This window comes from Fringilla coelebs (assembly GCF_963513975.1).
Source record: "Fringilla coelebs genome assembly, chromosome: 27".
Lineage (NCBI taxonomy): Eukaryota > Metazoa > Chordata > Aves > Passeriformes > Fringillidae > Fringilla > Fringilla coelebs.
This window is the reverse complement of record NC_140053.1, coordinates 655,430-677,658: the sequence shown is the minus strand read 5'-3', so window position 1 is coordinate 677,658 and position 22,229 is coordinate 655,430. Positions and strand designations below refer to the sequence as shown.

The 22,229-nt window shown below is 42.4% G+C and overlaps 1 protein-coding gene across 2 annotated transcripts; it reads right to left on the bottom strand.

The window, feature by feature from the left end:
* Nucleotides 1–1,423: 1,423 nt before the first annotated feature.
* Nucleotides 1,424–7,012, bottom strand: HOXB8 (homeobox B8). 2 transcript variants are annotated; one of them, XM_084222428.1, is made up of 2 exons: nucleotides 5,506–7,012; nucleotides 1,424–2,989 (listed from the first exon to the last, which is right to left on the bottom strand). In XM_084222428.1, exons 1-2 carry the CDS (start codon nucleotides 5,921–5,923, stop codon nucleotides 2,682–2,684), a joined length of 726 nt encoding a protein of 241 aa, XP_084078554.1. In that variant the 5' UTR covers nucleotides 5,924–7,012; the 3' UTR covers nucleotides 1,424–2,681. The 2 variants fall into 2 exon arrangements, with proteins under 2 accessions (XP_084078554.1, XP_084078555.1); XM_084222429.1 differs by having other exon boundaries at nucleotides 1,424–2,986.
* Between the last annotated feature and the right edge of the window lie 15,217 nt (nucleotides 7,013–22,229).

The window sequence follows — 22,229 nt, the reverse complement described above, 5'->3', positions numbered from 1 at the left end:
CCAGATTTACACCAAAAAGGGGATTTTTTTTTTCTCCCTCCCGGCCCCCGGTGACGCGCGGGCACGTGGGCGCACCGGCGCCAATCGGCGGCATCCCCCTCCTCGGGGGCACGGGAGTGTGCGGCCGGATTTATCAAATATGATAAATAATTGATGCCCTATTAAAATAAAAAAAAAAAAATCCGAGCTGGAAACAGCGGGAGGGGGGAAAAATCGCGCCGGAGCCGCGATCGGTTTTCAGCTCGGAGAAAAGGAGGAAAAAATAAAAAAAAATAAAAATAAAAACAAAAAAGAGCAAGGAAAAGGGGAGGGGGCGAGGAGCGCGCTGGCCACAAACCAGCGAGGCTCTCTCGGTCTCTCTCTGCTGGAGGGAAGGGAAAGGGGAGTTTTGTTCATCCCTTGATCGATCGCGGCTCAATTTCCCCCTCCTTCGCATCATTTCCTCGGTTCCCGGTTACTTTTTCTCCCGATTGTTCCATAATTCCCTCCCCTCCCCCCTCGCCTCGACCCCCTCCTCACCACCCCCCCCCAAAAAAAAAAAAAAAATTAAAATACAAACGTCTCATTGATCCCTAATAGTTCCAGGCGTCTTTTTAAAAATTTTTTACATTTTTTTGCCACCCCCCAAATGGCGTTTTCAGCTCCGGACCGGATTTATTTATTTATTTGGGAGCTGCGCTGCTGTTGTCGTCGGGAGAAAATAAAGAATTAAAGAAAATCGGGAGCGCTGCGCCTCCAACTGCCCGAGAAGCGCAGAAACCACCCCAAAAAGTCGCGAGCTGACTCTTATTTTTATTTTTTTAATTTTTTTTCCCCCCTATTTTTATTCCTCGCCAGAGGAGGCGGCGGGATGGGGGGAAGGGGAGGGGAGGGGGGTGGTGGGGGAGGTAAAAAGAAATGAAAGAAATTAAAAAACAACCTCAGGGGGAGGCAGGAAAAACGGACAATGGTGCCCAAGGTGACCGAGCATCCCCGGCCCAGCTGCGCTCCTCTCGATGCCATTTCCAGGAGCGCCCGCGGGCATTAAAAAATATAAAAAATTTAAAAAAACCCCCAAAAAACCGCGAAACTCACCCAGAGGAGCTGCCAGGAGGAAGAGGAGGAAGAAGAGCAGCGGTTCCCCCCTCCCCGACCCCAACCCGGCGGAATTTTTGCCTTTTTGTCCGCGCACAAAATTGAATTTTTTTTAAATTTCCTTTCGGAGGAAGCGGAGCGGGGGCACGAAAGGAATGATGTCACGGGATTGTCGCTCGCCAAGTTTATTGTGACTTTTCTTCCGCCGCTTCCAGGTTTAGACAATAGAACAAAGTGGTGAAAGGACAACAAAATCTCGCATTAGTTCCCCCAATAAAGTAATTCACGGATACAGTATACATTTCTTTTTTTTTTTGTTTTTTATCACAGTTAACCTAAAGATCACTTTACGACTCGCTTCACTGTGCGCATGCTAACTAAAAGAGAGAAAAAACGCTTTTTTTTAGGGTTTTTTTTGATTTTTTTTGTTTTTTTTTCTGGTGGAGGAGACATTGAAAAATCGGGGGGAAAAGGGGAAAAAAAGGAAAAAGCGAATCTGACTAACGGAGAGGAGGGGAAAGTGAGGAGAGAGAGAGAAAGAGAGAGATAACTACAGCATAAATAGGCAGTTTCATGTTGTTGGGATGTTTGTCTCGATAGCTACCTCCAGCACGTACAGATAAACCACAACAAAAAGAGAAAACACCAAAAAAATTACAAAAAAAAGACAAAAAAAAAAACAACAAAAAAAATACAACTACAAAAAAATACAACAACAAAAAATACAACTACAAAAAAAATACAACAACAAAAAAAATACAGCAATAAAAAAATACAACAACAAAAAAATACAACAACAAAAAAATACAACTACAAAAAAAATACAACTACAAAAAAAATACAACAACAAAAAAAATACAAGTACAAAAAAATACAACAACAAAAAAAACACAACAACAAAAAATACAACTACAAAAAAAACACAACAACAAAAAAAATACAAGTACAAAAAATACAACAACAAAAAAACCACAACTACAAAAAAATACAACTACAAAAAAAACACAACAACAAAAAAATACAACAACAAAAAAAACCCCAAATCAGGGCCAGGAAATCAATAAAAAATTCAAATAATTAAAGAAAAAACCATCCAAAAAAGTGCACAAATGTAATATCACAGAACTCCTCTAGCGCTGAAAGCTATGGCAACCAACCCACCCCCCACGACGCCCCCCGGAAAGAAGAGAGAGACAGACAGACAGACGGACAGAGAGAGGATTTCACAGTCATGTTTTACAGAAGCTATTGCGTTTCACTACCGCTAGTTAATAACTGGCCAAAAGCGGCCCGGAGCTCCCGGATCCTCCCGCCTCCCCTCATTGTGTCGGAGGATTATCGCGACAGCTCGCGGCTAAATTGTTTTACAGCAATAAAAGGGGTTTTTTTGTGGGGTTTCTCTTCTTTTTTTTGTAGGATTTCTCTTTTTTTTTAAATTTTTTAGATTTTTTTTGTCCGCGCGCTTTGTGTTTGTTGGGGTTTTTTTTTATGTGTCCCCCCCTCGTTTCTTCCAGCGTTCGCGGGGGGCTCGGGGGGGCTCTGCCACCCCCTCCCCTCTCCCCAGCAGCATCTCTCACCCTTTTTTCCCAGTCCTTAAAAATCCCCTTTTATTTCTTATCCCCCTTGTGCGCTTCCCCTTCCTCGTCCGCCTCCTGCGCCCTTTCCATTTTCTGCTTTTCCAGTTCCTCCTGCTCGCATTTGCTGCTGGGAAACTTGTCTTTGTTGTTCTCCTTTTTCCATTTCATCCTCCGGTTCTGGAACCAGATTTTCACCTGCCTCTCCGTCAGGCCCAGGGCGTGCGAGACCTCGATCCTCCTCTTGCGGGTCAGGTAGGGATTAAATAGGAATTCCTTCTCCAGCTCCAGCGTCTGGTAGCGGCTGTAGGTTTGCCTCCCCCTCCTGCGGCCGGCGGCTGCTGGGGGGACGGCAGAGGGGTGGGAAGGACAGACGGAGCTTGAGAAGGACAGACAGAAACCAGGCTCGGGGTGGGAGAGGCAGATCCGGCAAGGGGGATGAGGGAGGGGAAGGGGGAAGGGCAAGGGGGGTCGCGCTCAGCCCACCCCGAGTGATATCGCACCCTCAAACCACCCCCAAAAAAATGGAAATAAATGAAAATCTGAAGGTGGGGATGGAAATAAATGAAAATCTGAAGGTGGGAATGGAAATAAATGAAAATCTGAAGGTGGGGATGGAAATAAATGAAAAACTGAAAGCGGGAGAGAAAATAAAAAGAAATCTGAAGCTGGGGATGGAAATAAACAAAAATCTGAAGCTGGGAATGGAAGTAAACAAAAATCTGAAGCGAGAATGGAAATAAACAAAAATCTGAAGCGGGGAATGGAAATAAATGAAAATCTGAAAGCGGGGAGAGAAAATAAAAAAAAATCTGAAGCTGAGAATGGAAATAAACAAAAATCTGAAGCTGAGAATGGAAATAAACAAAAATCTGAAGCGAGAATGGAAATAAATGAAAATCTGAAGCGAGAATGGAAATAAATGAAAATCTGAAGGCGAGAATGGAAATAAATGAAAATCTGAAGGTGGGAGAGAAAATAACTAAAAATCTGAAGCCGGGAGAGAGGCAGCGGAGAGAGGAGAACAAAAAATGAAGGTTTTTTGTTGTTTTTTTTTTTGGAGGGTTGTAAAAAAGTGCCATAAAGTTTAGGGACGCTTCCTCCCCCAGCAAAGCGCGGCTCGCTCAGCCCCCCAGAAGAAAAGGGCTCCTTCAGGGTAATTAAACGATAAAGCAATTTACAAGTGCAAAAGTTGAGCCCCCGTAAAGCGCAGCAAAAACGCGGCCAGAGAAAAGGCAGCGGGAGAGAGAGAAGGGGACAGAAAGGGAGGAAAAAGGAGAGGGGGAAGAGGAGGGGAAGGAAAAATAAAATAAAATGAAATGAAACAAAAAGGGGAAGCTCGGCGCTCTCGCCTCACCTTGGGGCCGGGGGGAAGAGAGAGAGGAAGAGGAGGAGGAGAAGGAAAAAATAAGAAATTAAATGAAAAGGGGAAACTTGGTGCTCTCGCCTCACCTTGTGGCCGCATCCAGGGGGAAGAGGGAGAGGAAGAGGAGGAGGAGAAGGAAAAAATAAGAATTAAAATGAAAAGGGGGAGGAAGTTCGCTGTTCTCTCCTCACCTTGCCGCCGCATCCAGGGGGAAGAACAAGAAGAAGAGAGGGAGGAGAAGTTAAAAATAAGAAATTAAACAAAAAGGGGAAGCTCGTCGCTCTCTCCTCACTTTGCGGCCGCATCCAGGGGAAGAGAGAGAAGAAGAGGAGGAGGAGAAGTTAAAAATAAGGAATTAAATGAAAAGGGGAGGAAGCTCGCTGTTCTTTCCTCACCTTGCATCCGGGGGGAAGAGAGAGAAGAAGAGGAGGAAAAGTTAAAAATAAGGAATTAAACAAAAAGGGAAGCTCGGCTCTCTCGCCTCACCTTGTGGCCGCATCCAGGGGGAAGAGGGAGAAGAAGAGGAGGAGGAAAAGTTAAAAATAAGGAATTAAACAAAAAGAGGAAACTCGCCGCTCTCTCCTCACCTTGCATCCGGGGGAAAGAGCGAGAAGAAGAGGAGGAGGAGAAGTTAAAACTAAGGAATTAAACAAAAAGGGGAATCAATCTCGCCGCTCTCTCCTCACTTTGCGGCCACATCCAGGAGGAAGAGCGAGAAGAAGAGGAGGGAGGAGAAGTTAAAATAAGAATTAAACGAAAAGGCGAAACTCGGTGCTCTCGCCTCACCTTGTGGCCGCATCCGGGCGGAAGAGCGAGAAGAAGAGGAGGAGGAGAAGTTAAAAATAAGGAATTAAATAAAAAGGGGAAGCTCTCTCCTCACTTTGCGGCCGCATCTGGGGGGAAGAGCGAGAAGAAGAGAGGGAGAAGAAGTTAAAAATGAGGAATTAAACAGAAAGGGGAAGCTCGGCGCTCTCTCCTCATCTTGCATCCAGGGAGGAAGAGCGAGAAGAAGAGGAGGAGGAGAAGTTAAAAACAAGAAATTAAACAAAAAGTGGAATCAATCTCGCCGCTCTCTCCTCACTTTGCGGCCGCATCCAGGGGGGAAGAGCGAGAAGAAGAGGAGGAGGAGAAGTTAAAAATAAGGAATTAAACAAAAAGGGGAATCTCGCTGTTCTCTCCTCACCTTGCATCCGGGGGGAAGAGAGAGAAGAAGACGGGGAGGAGAAGTTAAAACTAAGAAATTAAACAAAACGGGGAGGAATCCCGCCGCTCTCTCCTCACTTTGCGGCCGCATCCAGGGGGGAAGAGCGAGAAGAAGAGGAGGGAGGAGAAGTTAAAAACAAGAAATTAAACAAAAAGCGGAATCTCGCCGCTCTCTCCTCACTTTGCGGCCACATCCAGGGAGGAAGGGCGAGAAGAAGAGGAGGGAGGACAAGTTAAAAACAAGAAATGAAACAAAAAGCGGAATGAATCTCGCCGCTCTCTCCTCACCTTGCGGCCGCATCCAGGGGAAGAGCTGGGTGGGAGAAGGGCTCTGCTCCGAGCTCTCCGCCTCCTCGGCCAGCCCTCCGGCCAGCTTGCAGTCCGCGTACTGCACCAGCTCGGGCTCCTGCGGCCCGAAGAGGCTCTGCCGCTGCAGCGGCTCGTAGCCGTAGAAATTGCCCGGCTCGCCATGGCACGCCACGGCGCACGGGTTCTGCTGGTACGGGGAGCTGGAGAGCGACGAGGCGCCGTGGTAGAACTCCTGCAGCTGCGGAGGGTGCTGGAAGGTTCCACCCGCGCCCGGTCCGTACACCACGGTGGGTCTGCCCCCCAGATCCTGCGCGAAGCCGCAGTCGTAGTAGTTGGGGCGCAGGGAGTCGCCGGTTTTGTATTTGGAGAAGAGTGAGTTGACGAAGTAGGAGCTCATTTTAATTTCAATCGGAGGGGTTTGTTGGCTTGGCTTTTTTTTTTGTTCTTTTCTGATTTTTTTTTTGTTGTTTAACCCCCAAAAAATTAAAAAAAATTAAAAAATCACCTCCCCTCGCTTAACAACAACAACAAACCAGAGCGCCGGAATCTATTAGCAGGAAAAAACAACACCAAAATAAAAAAAAAAATAGCGCCGAGACTCAAAGCGACGACACTTTGTGATTTCCAGGAATATAAAAGGAGGATATAATCAAAACTCTAAGCCCGCATGATATCGGAATTCTTTTCCTCCCCCCCCACCCCCCCCTTCCGCGACCCCTTTCAACAACAAAAACACCCCAAAAAAAAAAAAAAAAAAAAAAAATCGCCACTTCGAGAGTTCTCGCTTTACATTTCCAAGAAGAGATGCCAGTTCATAAACAGTTTTCAGTGATTTACTTCGGCGCAAATGAGTTGTTTCATATTTTGCAGTGTCTTTTCGTGATCATTTGCATCTATTAGCGAAGCCTCACCCGATTGGCTTCTCCTTAACTCCGCACGGACTCCGCGCCCGCACGATCGGGAGAGGAAGAGTGTGGGAGAATAAAGGAGGAAAAAAAAAAAAAAGCAGCCAGGGGGGAGCGGGAGAGGGGAGGGAGAAGGAAGGAGGAGGAGGAGGTGGGGTGAATATACGGATTAAATATGTTTAACTACCCCCATTAATGAGATATCGCCCGCCTCGCAACAAATCACCGAGCCGGACCACCCCAAAAGATTGATTTGAGTTTTTTTTTTAATTTATTTATTTTTTTGGAGTGGGGGGAGTGTTGGAAAATTAAAGAGGAGCGCTTCGCCGCCGTTAATTTGGAAATTTTAACGAGGCAGTTTCAGCCTTTTGAAATGTCAGGGTCGCTTTGGAAAACTGTAAAAGAACGCGATTTAATTGCCGCCGGTTTTAAAAGGTCCTATAAATGTAATTGGTATTTTAATACAAGTTATCAAATCGTACGGCTCCTCACCCTAAACATATTTTAAAACAAACGAGCTAGTCATATTTAACATTTTAATGATCAATTCCCTTATTATTGATCAAGCTTTCAACCATCGCCGGGAAAGGGGGGGAGGAGGGAAAATCGAGTTTCTAACGGCCCCAAAAAAGGCCGTAAAGTGTTTTTAACGAACCGCGCAGCGCCCTCGAGCCGGGGATGTTGTTGTTGTTGTCGATGCCGAAATCCATAAAAAGCGCTCGCGTTTTTACGAGCCCGCTCCTCGCCGGCGCTGCCAACCCCGAGCTCGAGTGAAAATCCGGATTTTTCTATCTGGAGCATCGCCTCTTCCTCCTCCTCCTCTTCCTCTTCCTCCTCCTCGCGCTGGGGATGCGTTGGGGGATGAGTCGAAAGTCCGAATTTGAGGCGGGGACCCCCCCTCGGAGCCCCCACAAGTTTCACTCCTTCATTTCGTCCTCCTTCATTTAATTCTTCATTTAATTCTTCATCTCACTCTTCATCTCACTCTTCCTCTCATCCTTCACCGCATCCTCCTTCATTTCACTCTTTTTTCATTTTATTCTTCATTTCTTTCTTCATCTCATCCTTCTTCTCATCCTTCTTCTCATCCTTCACCTCATCCTCCTTAATTTCATTCTTTTTTCAGTTTATTCTTTATTTTCCCCCCTTTTTTTCCCCTTCATCTCATTCTTCACCTCATCCTCCTTCATTTCCTTCTTTTTTCACTTTATTCTTTATTTTCCCCCTTTTTCTTTCTTCATCTCATTCTTCATCTCATTCCTCATCTCATCCTCCTTAATTTCATTCTTTTTAATTTTATTCTTTATTTTTCCCCTTTTTTTTCCTTCATCTCACTCTTCATCTCATTCTTTATCTCATCCTTCATCTCATCCTCCTTAATTTCACTCTTTTCCATTTTATTATTTATTTTTCCCCCTTTTTTCCCCCTTCCTCTAATCCTTCATCTCATCCTCCTTAATTTCATTCTTTTTTCACTTTATTCTTTATTTTTCCCCTTTTTTTCCCCTTCTTCTCATCCTTCCTCTCATTCTTCATCTCATCCTCCTTAATTTCACTGTTTTTCACTTTATTCTCTATTTCCCCCCCTTTTTTATCCTTCATCTCATCCTTCTTCTCATCCTTCATCTCATCCTCCTTCATTTCATTATTTTTTAATTTTATTTCTTTATTTTCCCCCTTTTTTTTCCTCCATCTCATTCTTCATCTCATTCTTCATCTCATCCTCCTTCATTTCTTACTTTTTTCACTTTATTCTTTATTTTCCCCCTTTTTCCCCCCCTTTTTCTAATCCTTCATCTCATCCTCCTTAATTTCACTCTTTTTTCACTTTATTATTTATTTTTCCCCTTTTTTTCCCCTTCTTCTCATCCTTCCTCTCATTCCTCACCTCATCCTCCTTAATTTCACTCTTTTTCACTTTATTCTTTATTTTTCCCCCCTTTTTTCCCCCTTCATCTCACCCTCCTCCATTTCACTCATTTTTTTCCCATTTCCCCCTTTTTTCCCCCTTCTTCCCACGAAAAAAAACCCCAAAAAACCCTCGGGGAGGGGTGTTGGTGCAGAGCAGAGAAATTTAAATTTCTCTTTTATTGGCGGAGCCCGAGTTGCCCCTCGGATGCCAGCGCTGCAATTTTCCAGCGCCGCAAAACTCAGGGGGAGGATTTGGAAATTTCATTTCTCGCACTCAGCAAATATTTCCCAGACGCTCCTCGGTTAATAACGACTCCGAACCCCCCGCAATTCCTGCTGGATTTTCCAGCTTTTTTCCACTTTAATTTGATTTTTTTTGGGTTTTTTTGTCCCTCTCTTTCCCCATCCGAGGCCAAAAATCCGAATTTTAGGGGGGTTCCCCTCCAGCTCACGGTTAAATTCCACCTCCACCACACGACAAAAAGATGGAAAAATTGAAATATTTCAATTCTACCTCGGTTTAAAAAAAAAAAACTCAAAAAAATTTAAAAATTCCCAGTGGGGAGTGAAAGAACAGTGAAAAAAAAATTTAAAAAATTAAAGAAAACCAAGATAGCAACGGAATAAAACTTTAAAAGCGTCCTCAGAGAAATAATTGAAGTCGAGACGCTTCTTTTATTTTGCGCGGGGATAATTCCAGGCGAGCCTGAGAGGCTTTGGCAGTAATTATTGCGGCGCGATAATTAAAGCTTTTTCCGCCCCTCGAAAAGAACGAGTTAACGTTTGATTTTTTTCCTCCCCGCTTTTATGGCCCGCGGAGCAGATTTGGGATTGGTAAAAAAGTGGAAAAAATGGGGAAAAAAGGTCAAAAATGAGAAAATGGTGTGGGGGAATAAATAGAGGTTGGGAATGTGGTGGAAGGGAGGGGAAAAATAGGGAATAAAATGAAATTGGGATGGAGAAAAGGAGGGAAAAAATCGGGGATAAAATGAAATTGGGATGGAGAAAAGGAGGGAAAAAATAGGGGAGAAAAGGAGGGAAAAAATCGGGAATAAAATGAAATTGGGATGGAGAAAAGGAGGAAAAAATGGGGATAAAATGAAATTGGGATGGAGAAAAGGAGGGGAAAAATCGGGAATAAAGTGAAATTGGGATGGAGAAAAGGAGGGAAAAATCGGGAATAAAATGAAATTGGGATGGAGAAAAGGAGGGAAAAATAGGGAATAAAATGAAATTGGGATGGAGAAAAGGAGGAAAAAAATAGGGGATAAAATGAAATTGGGATGGAAAAAATGAAATTGGGGTGGAAAAAAGAGGTTTTGGAGCAGAAGTTTTTCCTGGTGGAGTTGGGGAAGGGGAAAAAGGGGCAGGAATGGGGAAGTTTGGGCCGGGGAAGGGAGAATTTGGCTGAAGGATTTGGGAACTGAGGAATCGAGGATCCTAAATCATCGCCGCGCCCGGAGCCGCTCCCCCGATGAAAGGAAAATGTTTCCACTGCAAGAAAAACCGAGCGGGCAGAGATAATTTATAAACACCCAGCGGAGGAAAAGATTTATTGGGAATTGGTAAGGAAAAAAAAAATAAAATAATAATAAAAAATACGGAAAGATCCTCAAATCCTTTCCTGGCCAAACCCCGAGTTCGCCCCGCACCGGGGGGAGATTTTTCTTCATTTTCTTCATTTCCCTCATTTCTTTCTGGCCGCGCTCGTATTTCAACCTCGTGGCGCTGAAACGGAGCCTCGAGGTGCCGAAATTTCTCCTCCGAAATTCGGATTTCCCCACCCTTGAGCCGCTGCCCGCCGGGTTTGTTCCTCCCTCACCCAAAATTTGGATTTTTGGAGAGGATCCTGCCGGAATTTGGGGAGCGATCCTCAAGCAGAGCAAAAAAAAAACCACAAAAAACCCAAATTTGTGCCAATTTGAAGGGAAACCCATCTTGAAATTATTGCAGCGGGAGGATTTACAACATCGGGGGGATTTTTTTTTGCCTCGTAATTGCGAGGAATCAAAGGCCAAAATCAAAGTGAACTCGCGGAGTTTAAAGTTGGCGTCGTTTCTGCGTGCCCCAAACCGCGGGGCTCTCTCTGAGAGCGTTTTGGGTTCGTTTAACTCGTTTGTGGCAATTAAAAATAAAATATTTAAAGTTAAAGTGAAGAATTCGAGCGAGGAGCGTCGGCGCTGCCAAAAGATGAGGCCAGAAATGAGCGTTCAACTCCTAAAAGAAAATAAAACAAATGTTCTTGTTTGGTTGCGTGGTTGAGTTGATTTTTAAATTTTATTTTATTTTATTCTCTCTTTGTTTTTTTGGTTTGTTTTCCTGCTGTGGCTGGGGTTATAAAACACATAAAATATCGAGAGAGGGAAAATATTGTCCCGGCTCTGCGCGTTCTCTCTGCCCGAAATCTCCGAGTTTTTCCTCTTTTTTCCACCCTGCCAACCTAAATTTGCGCTCTGGGGGGGATCCGAGCCTTCCTCCCACCCCCGGGGCAGCGCAAAACAAAACGCGGAGCTTTTTAAAAATCCCCTTTTAAACCCAACATTTCTCGGGGATGCGCCCCCCACTTCTGGGAAGGTTTTTCCCCTTCCCAACTTGGCGGAATTTTTTTCCGGATGAAGGAAAAGAAGCGATGGAAGCGGTAAAAAAAGCGGCGCTAATTAAGAAAAGATTTTAATTAACGAGATCGAGGCGCTCGCATCGAACGTGGAGCGACGGCGCCACCTCGCGGCCGCGAGGGGAACTGCAGGCGGCGCTTCCCCGCGTTGGGGGGAGGAAAAAAAACCCCAAAAAAAGGGAAAAAACATCAAAATCCAGAATTCCGCTCCTCGCCGAGAGGATAAAACAGAGTTAAAAATCGCAAAGATTAAAGGGGGAGAGGGAGGGAGGGAAAGAAGAGGGAAGCGAGAATGAATTTTTGATTTTTTGTGGTTTTTTTCGCTTTGTTTTTAGAAAATGAGGCAATAAAAAAATCAAAATTAAAAAGAAATAAAAGGAAAAGGTTTTGGAAAAAGCGCCTTTGTTTCAAATTCCGCTGTAAAATCATCGAGAGCTTCCCCAGCCCAGACGTCTCGCCAGAAGTTTGAGGGTTCCTTCTGTGCTCGGGCCTGGAATGGCTTAAAAAAAGGGAAAAAGGTTAAAAAAGAGAAAAGAAACAAAAAGAAGAACAAAGGGAAGCGTCCCCAGCGCTCGGATTTGGCCGCATCTGCGAGGGGAGAATTAATTAGGAAAAAAATCCTTCTTTATCTTTTTATTTTTGGTTTTTTTTTTAGATTATTTTGATTTTTTTTTGGAGGTGGTTCATAGGAAAAAAAGGGAAAAAGGAGAATAAAATGAAGGAAATAAAAGGAAAATAAGAGGGGAAAATAGAATGGAATGGGGATAAAAGGAGAATAAAATGGGGATAAAATGGGGATAAAATCGGAATAAAATCGGAATAAAAGGAGAATGAAATGGGAATAAAATGGGAATAAAATCGGAATAAAATAGGGATAAAATGGGAATAAAATAGGGATAAAATCGGAATAAAATCGGAATAAAAGCAGAATAAAATAGGAATAAAATCGGAATAAAATCGGAAAAAAAGGAGAATAAAATGGGAATAAAATGGGAAAAAAATCGGAATAAAAGCAGAATAAAATGGGAATAAAATCGGAAGAAAATGGGAATAAAATCGGAATAAAATGGGGATAAAATGGGAATAAAATCAGAATAAAATCGGAATAAAAGCAGAATAAAATCGGATTAAAATCGGAATAAAATGGGAATAAAATCGGAAATAAAAAGAGAATAAAATCGGAATAAAATCGGAATAAAATCAGAATAAAATCAGAATAAAATGGGAATAAAATCGGAATAAAATGGGAATAAAATCAGAATAAAATGGGAATAAAATGGGAATAAAATCAGAATAAAATAGGAATAAAATGGGAATAAAATCAGAATAAAATAGGAATAAAATCAGAATAAAATCGGAATAAAATCGGAATAAAAGCAGAATAAAATGGGAATAAAATCGGAATAAAATAGGAATAAAATGGGAATAAAATCGGAATAAAATGGGAATAAAATAGGAATAAAATCAGAATAAAATCGGAATAAAATGGGAATAAAATGGGAATAAAATCAGAATAAAATAGGAATAAAATCAGAATAAAATAGGAATAAAATGGGGAAAAAATCGGAATAAAATGGGAATAAAATGGGAAAAAAATCGGAATAAAATGGGAAAAAAAGCAGAATAAAATGGGAATAAAATGGGAATAAAATGGGAATAAAATGGGAATAAAATAGAAATAAAAGGTAAAGAAGAGGGGAAGGGCAGCCCGAGCTCCCTCCCCGCTCCCCGCAGCCCTTCAGGAGTTCCTGGAAAGTTTTCCCGGCGCTTTTTCCTTTAGGGCCGCTCGGCTCCTCAAGCTTCACCAATTTCTACCCCATAAACTTTTATTGCCCTCATATTTTTTTATGGCCTCGATTTTCCTTTTTTTTTTTTTTTCCCGACAAGTTCCGTCCCTTTCTCTCCAAAATTCTTCTCTTTTTCTTCTTCTTTTGTTTTCTTTTCAGGGCTGGGTTAAAGAAAAGAGATTTTTTTTTATTTTTGGGGGGTTTATTTCGCTTTTTTTGGCCTTTTTAAGGAGTGAAATGTCGATTTTTTTTTTCTGGGGTTTTGGTTAAAAATTAACGGGAAGGAGATTTGGGGTTGGGGTCGTGGTTACCTGTGGGATCCGAGGGGTTTTGGGGGTTTTTTTGTGGGTTTAATTTGGATTATTTCATTTATTTTTTTTTAATTTAAAATTGTTCCGGGAGGGGAAAAAGGGAGGAGGAATTTGGGGAGGGAATCGCGGGGATGATCCTGGAGAAGGATCCGAGGAGACGCCGCCAGGGGATCCCCGATGTCATTTTTGGGATTATTTTGGGTTTTTTCGGGGTTTTTTGGGATTATTTTGGGTTTTTCGGGTTTTTTTGGGGTTATTTTTAGGGGTTTTTTTAGTTTTTTTCGGGATTTTTTGGGGGTTTTATTGTGGGGGTTTTTTTGGGTTTTTGTGGATTTTTTTGTGGTTTATTTTGGTTTTCTGGGTTTTTTTGTTTTGCTTTGTTTTGTTTTTTTTGGGGGGGTTTTCTGTTTGGTGTTTTGGGTTTTGGGGGGATTTTTTGGGTTTTTGGGGTTTTTTTTGGGATTTCTTTGGGGGTTTTTTGGGGGGTTTTAAGGGCGTTTCTTGGTTATTTTTTTGGTTTTTGGGGGTTTTTTTTAGGGGGTTTTTTTTAGGGGTTTTTGGGGTTTTTTTGGGGTTATTTTTAGGGGTTTTTTAAATTTTTTTCGGGATTTTTTGGGGGTTTTATTGTGGGTTTTTTTGGGGTTTTTTTCGGGATTTTTTTGTGGTTTATTTTGGTTTTCTGGGGGCTTTTTTTTGTTGTTTTGCTTTGTTTTGTTTTTTTGGGGGTTTTCTGTTTGGTTTTTTGGGGTTTTTTTTTTGGGATTTCTTTGGGGGTTTTTTGTGGGTTTTTGGCGGGTTTTAAGGGCTTTTCTTCGTTATTTTTTTGGTTTTTGGGGGGGTTTTTTGGGGTTTTTTGGGGGGCTTTTCTTGGTTATTTTTGGGGGGGTTTGGGGGTTTTTTGAGGGTTTTTTTTCGGTATTTTTTTGGTGGTTTTTTGGGGGTTTTGGGGGGTTTTTCTTGGTTATTTTTTTGGGTTTGGGGGGGTTTTGGGGGTTTTTCGGGTTTTTTTCGGGATTTTTTGGTGGGGTTTTTTGGGGTTTTTTGGGGGGCTTTTCTTGGTTATTTTTTGGGGTTTTTTGGGGGGTTTTTTTTGGTTTTTTCGGGGTTTTTTTGTGGTTTTTGGGGGTTTTTTTGGGGGGGGTTTCTTGGGGTTTTTTTGGGTTTTGGGGGTTTTCTTGGGGGTTTTTTGGAGGTTTTTTTGCGATTTTTTTTGTGGTTTTGGGGGGGATTTTTCTTGGTTATATTTTTGGTTTTTGGGGGTTTTCTTGGGGTTTTTTTTGAGGATTTTTTTGGGGGGTCTTTTTGAGGGTTTTGGGGATTTTTGGAGAGTTTTTTGGGGGATTTTTTGGGGTTTTCTGGGGGTTATTTTTGGTTTTTCTGGGTTTTTTTGGGGGGGGATTTTTTGGGTTTTTTTGGGGGGGTTTTATTTGGGTTTTTTTTGGGGTGTTTTTTTTGTTTTTTAAATCTTCTCGAGCCGAGTTTTCCCTCGAGCGAGGCGCGAACGAAGCGAGGAAAGGCAGAAAATCCCCGCGGAGCTTTTCCCCCTCAGGCTGGGGCGGAATAAAAACAGAAAAAAACTCAAAAAAACCCCCAAAAATCCAAAATAAAACCGCGAACGAGGTGGAAAAACATAAATACAAATAATTAAATTAAATTAAATTAAATTAAATTAATAATAAAGACTCGGGAGCTCGGCCAGTTCGGGGTTGTTAATTCCGATTTTTCTGGGCTGATTTTTGGCGATTTGAACTCAAAAAAAATGAAAATAAAAATGAAAATAAAAATAAAAATTAAAATAAAATAACCGCGGGATTTTTTGGGGGGAGGAACACAAAGACAGAGTTCGTTGTTCTAAAATTCATTTTTATTCTGGAGCGTTTAAAACATCTCTGGAAAATACACCCGGGGCTGAGGCTACAGAAAACAAAATTCTCCGACTTTTTTTGAGCTTTTTTATTTTATTTTTAATTTTTTTTGGAGTTTTTTTAAGGGTATTTCCTAATAAAATCAGCTAAAGTTCTTCCATCCTATTCCCGTCGTCTTAAAAATATTTGTTCTTTTTAGGAGAATTCTAAGGAAAAGTGAGGAGAGAAAAAAAATCCCGTTCCTGAATCCCGCTGGGTCCCAAAAATATCGAGGAATTCGTGGGGAAAAAAAGGAAAAAAAAGGTCTGGAAATGGAAATAAAAATTAAAAATTAAAAATAAAAAAAAAATTAAAAAAAAATAAATAAAAATAAAAATTAAAAAAAAGATCTGGAAGTGAAAATAAAAATAAAAATAAAAATTAAAATTAAAATTAAAATCAAAAATAAAAATAAAGATAAAGATAAAGATAAAAATAAAAATTAAAATTAAAATTAAAATTAAAATTAAAAGTATTAAAAATAAAGATAAAGATAAAAATAAAAATAAAAATTAAAATTAAAATTAAAATTAAAATTAAAAGTATTAAAAATAAAAATAAAAATAAAAATAAAAATAAAAATAAAAATAAAAATAAAAATAAAAATTAAAATTAAAATTAAAAAAAAGGTCTGGAAATGAAAATAAAAATTAAAAACAAAAATAAAAATAAAAATAAAAATAAAAATAAAAATAAAAATAAAATAAAATAAAAATAAAAATAAAAATAAAAATAATTAAAAATTAAAATAAAAATTAAAATTAAAATTAAAATAAAAATTAAAATTAAAATTAAAAATAAAAATAAAAATAAAAATTAAGAATAAAAATAAAAATTAAAATTAAAATTAAAATAAAAATAAAAATAAAAATTAAAATTAAAATTAAAATTAAAAATATTAAAAATAAAAATAAAAATAAAAATAAAAATAAAAATAAAAATAAAAAATAAAAATAATAAAAAATTAAAAATAAAAATAAAATTAAAATTAAAATTAAAATTAAAATTAAAATTAAAATTAAAATAATTTTTTTTGGCGTGAAGGATTCAGCCGGGAAATTTCCCAGCTGGAAAAAAATCCTTTCCCACCCTTTAAAATTCCTTTAATCGCGTTTATTTTTTAAAAAATCAGAATTTAGACAAAATTTCCTGCGGCTTAAAAAATGGAATTAATTTAAAAAATCGGGATTTTTACACCCAGAGCGGAGCCGGGCGGCGCTGAACTCCCTCCGGCAGGGGAAGGGTTAAAATTTGGGAGCGGTTTTGGGCTGAAAAGTTTTTTTTAAAGGAGGAAAAAAAAATGAAATAAAACCCAAAAATTTTCTGGGGAATTCTGTCCAACCCTTCAGCTCTGCTGGCTCTGAGAGGCGGGAGAAAATTTGGATTTTTTGGGTTTTTTTGGGGGTTTTTTGGGGGTTTTTTGAGGGTTTTTAACCCTTTTTGAGAGGGAGAAATTTCAGCGCAGCTCCTCGGGGTTTATCCGCGGATGGAGGAGGGAAAAAATGGAATAAAAACAGGAAAAAAATTTCAAAAATGAAGAAAAAATTCGGATTTTTTTCGTTATCGCTGCCACCCAGAGCGGCTGATAAAACTTTGTGGGATTGGCGCCGGTTCCTTCTGATAAACAGCAGGAAAAATTTGAATTTTTGGGATTTTTTTGCCTCTTTTCTCCATCCCCGAGCGCCTCAAAATCCAAATTCTAAAGGGAAAAGTTTATTTAGATTTTTAATTTTTTTGGGGGGGGTTTGGGGTTTTTTTTTAGCCGCAGAACTTTGGGAAAATTTGTTAAAAATTGGGGGAAAAAAGGTGAAAAATGGGAATGGAGGGACCCGACGGGGACGGAACGGGAGCTCCAGACAGAAACACGAGCACGAACACGGAGCACGACAGAACCGGACAGAACCGGACAGAACCGGACCAAACCGGACCAAACCGGACCCAACCGGACCCTCCCCCAACCCCGGATCCATCCCCACAGCGAGAAAAAAAAACCACAACAAAAAAACCCCAAAAAATCCAAAAAAACCCCCAAAAAACCCTCAAAAAACGCCCCCAAAACCCTCAAAAAACGCCCCCAAAACCGCCCCAAAAACCCCTCAAAAAACCCTAAAAAAAACCCCAAAAACCTCCCAAAAAACCCCCCAAAACCCCCCAAAAAACCCTCCAAAAAAAACCCCAAAAATTCCAAAAATCCCCCCAAAAAATTCCAAACCCCGCCCCGGATCCACCCCGGGATGAGGATGAGGATGGAGCTCCACGGAGAAACTTCTGGAAATCCTCCCCCCCCCTAAAAAAATAAAATAAAATTAAATTAAATTAAAACCCCCTCGGGGCCACCCCGAGCCCGAACGCGGCGAGTTCAAGCACGGAAAAATTAGAATAATTCGAAAATTCAAATTAAAATTAAAAATAACCAGGCGGGCCGGGGTCGGCACTTTGATCTTTTCAAGGAAAAGTCCCAAAATTCCTCCATAAATTAAAAATCTCCAGCGCTGAGAGCGCCGCTGAGGGAGCTCGTTTGGGATTTTAATTGTTTTTAAATTATTTTGAATTTTTTAACCCAGAAAATCCCGGATTTTCCTCCTCTCTGAAAAGTTCGGGGTGAGCTGGGGGGGCTCTTCCACCCTTTTTATTTTTATTTTCATTTTTATTTTCATTTTTCAATTTTCTTTTTCTCTTTCTTTTCCTTTTTCTTCTTTTCTTTTCTTTTTCTTTTCTTCCTTTTTCTTTTCTTCCTTTTTCTTTTCTTCCTTTTTCTTCTTTTCTTTTCCTTTCTTTTCCTTTTTCTTTTCCTTTTTCTTTTCCTTTTCCTTTTTCTCTTTTCCTTTCTTTTCTTTTCCTTTCCTTTTCCCTTTTCCTTTTCCTTTTCCTTTTTCCTTTTCCTTTTTCCTTTTCCTTTTCCTTCTCCTTTTCCTTCTCCTTCTCCTTTTCCTTCTCCTTTTTATTTTTCTTTTCCTTTTTCTCCCCTCTCTCCTCCTCCTCTTTTTTCCTCTCCTTCCCACCACAAAGACCCCAAATCCGGGCGTTTCTACCCCAAAATTAAAACTCCCCCAAGTCGGAATTTTCCTCCAAAATCCAAATTCCGCCAGCTCGTCCAAATAAAGCGAATAAAAAGAGGGAAAAAATTAAAATTAAAAGGGAAAAACAAAAAGGAGAAACCCCAAATTGGGGCTGGCAGATGATTTGTTGGGGGTAATTAAAGGCGAGGCTTAATGAAGTTTAATTAAATCGTCTGGGTGATCCAGAGAGTCTGGGAGGGGTCGGGGACTTGGGGGATTTTGAGGGAAAAAACCCCAAAAATCTTTGGGAGGGTTTGGGGGTGGCCGGGTGGAAAAATTAAATTTTAAAAAGGGAAAAAGTTGGGAAGGAACAAAAAGGGGGAAAAAAAAGGGAAAAGAGGAAAGAGAAAAAAACCCCAAAAAGGAAACGAGGAAAGGGAAATGAACCCCAAAAAGGAGCCGAGTTTGGGGTGAGTTGCACTAAAAAAGGGATTTAAAGAATTCAAATAATTCAAATTTCAGCTGGAACGGCCGAGCTGGGGCTGAGGGGAGGATCCGGTGCCGCTTTTGGGGGAAAAAGCTGAGATTTGGGGGCGCTGCCTCTGTGTCCATCAGTCCTGACCCCAAAAGGAGCCGCTTAAAAGAAGATTTTTAAGGAGGAAAAGAACCAAAATTCCATCCGGGACTGGGGGAGGATCCGGTGCCGCTTTTGGGGTAAAACAGCTGAGATTTGGGGCCACTTCCTCTGTGTCCCATCACTCCGAGTCCCATCACTCCTGACCCCAAAAGGAGCCGCACTTTGGGCCGAGTTGAACCAAAAAAAGAGATTTTTGAGGAGGAAAAGAAGCGGAATTTCAGCTGGAACAGCCATGGGGAGGATCCGGCACCGCTTTTGGGGAAAATCTTTGAGATTTGGGGCCGCTGCCTCTGTGTCCCATCACTCCGTGTCCATCACTCCGAGTCCCATCACTCCTGACCCCAAAAGGAGCCGCACTTTGGGCCGAGTTACACCAAAAAAAGAGATTTTTAAGGAGGAAAACAAGCAGAATTTCAGCTGAAACAGCCATGGGGAGGATCCGGCGCCGCTTTTGGGGTGAAACCGCTGAGATTTGGGGCCGCTGCCTCCGAGTCCCATCACTCTGTGTCCATCACTCCGAGTCCCATCACTCCTGACCCCAAAAGAAGATTTTTAAGGAGGAAAAGAACCAAAATTCCATCCGGGACTGGGGGAGGATCCGGCGCCACTTTTGGGGTAAAACAGCTGAGATTTGGGGCCGCTGCCTCCATGTCCCATCACTCCTGACCCCAAAAGGAGCTGCACTTTGGGCTGAGTTGCACCAAAAAAAGAGATTTTTGAGACAGAAAAGGACTGGAATTTCAGCTGGAACAGCCGCGGGGAGGATCCGGCGCCGCTTTTGGGGTGAAACCGCTGAGATTTGGGGCCGCTGCCTCTGTGTCCATCACTCAGAGTCCCATCATTCCGTGTCCCATCACTCCTGACCCCAAAAGAAGATTTTTAAGGAGGAAAAGAACCAAAATTCCATCCGGAACAGCCGCGGGGAGGATCCGGCGCCGCTTTTGCGGAAAATCTTTGAGATCTGGGACCGCTGCCTCCGTGTCCATCACTCCGAGTCCATCACTCCGAGTCCCATGACTCCTGCCCCCAAAAGAAGATTTTTAAGGAGGAAAAGAACCCAAATTCCATCCGGAACAGCCGCGGGGAGGATCCGGCATCACTTTTGGGGAAAATCTTTGAGATTTGGGGGCGCTGCCTCTGTGTCCATCACTCCGTGTCCATCACTCTGAGTCCCATCACTCCATGTCCATCACTCCGTGTCCATCACTCCGTGTCCCATCACTCCTGACCCCAAAAGAAGATTTTTAAGGAGGAAAAGAACCCAAATTCCATCCGGAACAGCCGCGGGGAGGATCCGGCGCCGCTTTTGGGGCGAAACCTCCTCGATTCTCCGTTTCCACGCCCGCCTCACTCCTTGCCCTGCTCCTTGTTCATCTTCTTCATCTTCATGCGGCGGTTCTGGAACCAGATCTTGACCTGGCGCTCGCTGAGGTTGAGCAGCCGCGCCACCTCGTGCCGCCGCTCGCGGCTCAGGTACATGTTGAAGAGGAATTCCTTCTCCAGCTCCAGCGTCTGGAATTTGCTGTAGGGGCAGCGCTTCTTGCGCGAGGAGCGCGCCTGCAGCCAGCTGGCGGCGGGGTTGGCTGGGAAACGGGGAGAGGTTGGGGAAATTTGGGGGGTTTTGGGGGGATTTGGGGGTTTTGGGGGGATTTGGGGGGATTTGGGGGTGTTGGGAGGGGGGATGGGGGGAGGGAGTGGGAGGGGGTGAAGTGGAATAAAGGAAAAAATAAAATTAATAAATGAAATGAAGTTAACCTGGCAAAAGTCAACGCAATCAAAAGAAAATCAACCAAGTCAAACCAAAGCAAACCAAACCAAACCAAATCCAGCCAAACTAACCCAAGCCAACTAAACCCAACATAACCAACCCAACCCATCCAAACCCAACCAACGCAACCCAACCAACCCAAACCAAACCAAACCCAGCCAAACCAAAACCAACCAAACCCAACCCAACCCAACTCAGCCAAACCAAACCAAACCCAGCCAACCCAACCCAAGCCAACTAAACCCAACTAAACCCAACACAACCAACCCAACCAAACCCAACCCAAACTGAAACAAATCCAACTCAAGCTGAACCCAAACCAAACCAAGCCCAACCCAACCCAACCCAGCCAAACCAAATCCAACCGAAACCCAACCAACCCAGCCCAACCCAACACAACCAACCCAACCCAACCAAACCCAACCAACCAAAACAACCCAACTCAGCCAAACCAAACCCATCCAACCGAACCAACCCAACCAACCCAAACCAACCAGAGCCAGCCAAACCAAAACCAACCAAACCCAACCCAACCAACCCAACCCAACCCAAACCCAACCCAACACAAACCAACCAAATCAAACCCATCTAAACCAACCCAACCCAACCTGACCTGACCAAACCCAACCCAACCCAAACCCTACCAAACCAAACCCAACCCAACCAACCCAACCCAACCAGCCCAACCAAACCCAACAAACCTAACCCAGCCAAACCAAACCCAACCCAAACCAAAACAAACCCAACCCGACCCGACCAAACCAACCCAACACAAGCCAACACAACCCACCCAACCCAACCCGACCAACCCAAACCAAACCCACCCAACACAACCCAACCAAACCAACCCAAACCATCCTGACCAAACCCAACCAAACCAACCAAACCAACCCAACCCAACCAAAACTAAACCAACCCAAACCCAAGCCAACCAACCCAACCCAACCAGCCCAACCAACCCAACTAAACCCAACCAACCAAACCCAACCCAACCCAACCAAACCCAACCCGACCAAACCCAACCAACACAACCAACCCAACCCAACCAGCCCAACCAACCCAACCCAACCAACCAAACCCAACCTGACCAGCCCAACCAACCCAACTAAACCCAACCAACCAAACCCAACCCAACCCAACCAGCCCAAAAAACCCAACCAAACCAAAACCAACCAAACCCAACCAAACCCAACCAACCAAACCCAACCCAACCAGCCCAACCAACCCAACACAACCAACCCAACACAACCCAAACCAACCGAACCAAACCAAACCCAAACCAAACCCAACCGACTCAACCAACACAACCCAACCCAATCAAACTCAACCCACCCAAACCCAATCCAACCAAACCCAGAACAAACCCAAACCCAACCAAAGACAAAACAGCCCCAAGACTAAAACCAAACTGACAAAAAGCCAAACCCCAAACTCAAACCAAACCCAACCAAACCCAACCAACCCAACCAACCAAACCAACCCAACCCAACCCAAACCCAACCAAACCCAACCAACCCAACCCAACCAACCCAACCAACCCAACACAACCAACTCAACCCAATCAAACCAAACCCAGAACAAACCCAAACCCTACCAAAAACAAAACAGCCCCAAAACTAAAACCAAACTGACAAAAAGCCAAACCCCAAACTCAAACCAAACCGACAAAAAGCCAAACCCAAGACTAAAACCAAACCCCAGCAAACCGAACCAAACTCAAACGAAACACCCAAAACCGAACAGGAAAAACACAAACAAAAAATGAACTACAAAACCCAACCCCCGGGCCCAAAAAAACCTGAAAAAACACTCAAAAACCAAAAAATAACTCCAAAAATGCCTGAACAAAAACCCCCAAAAACCACGA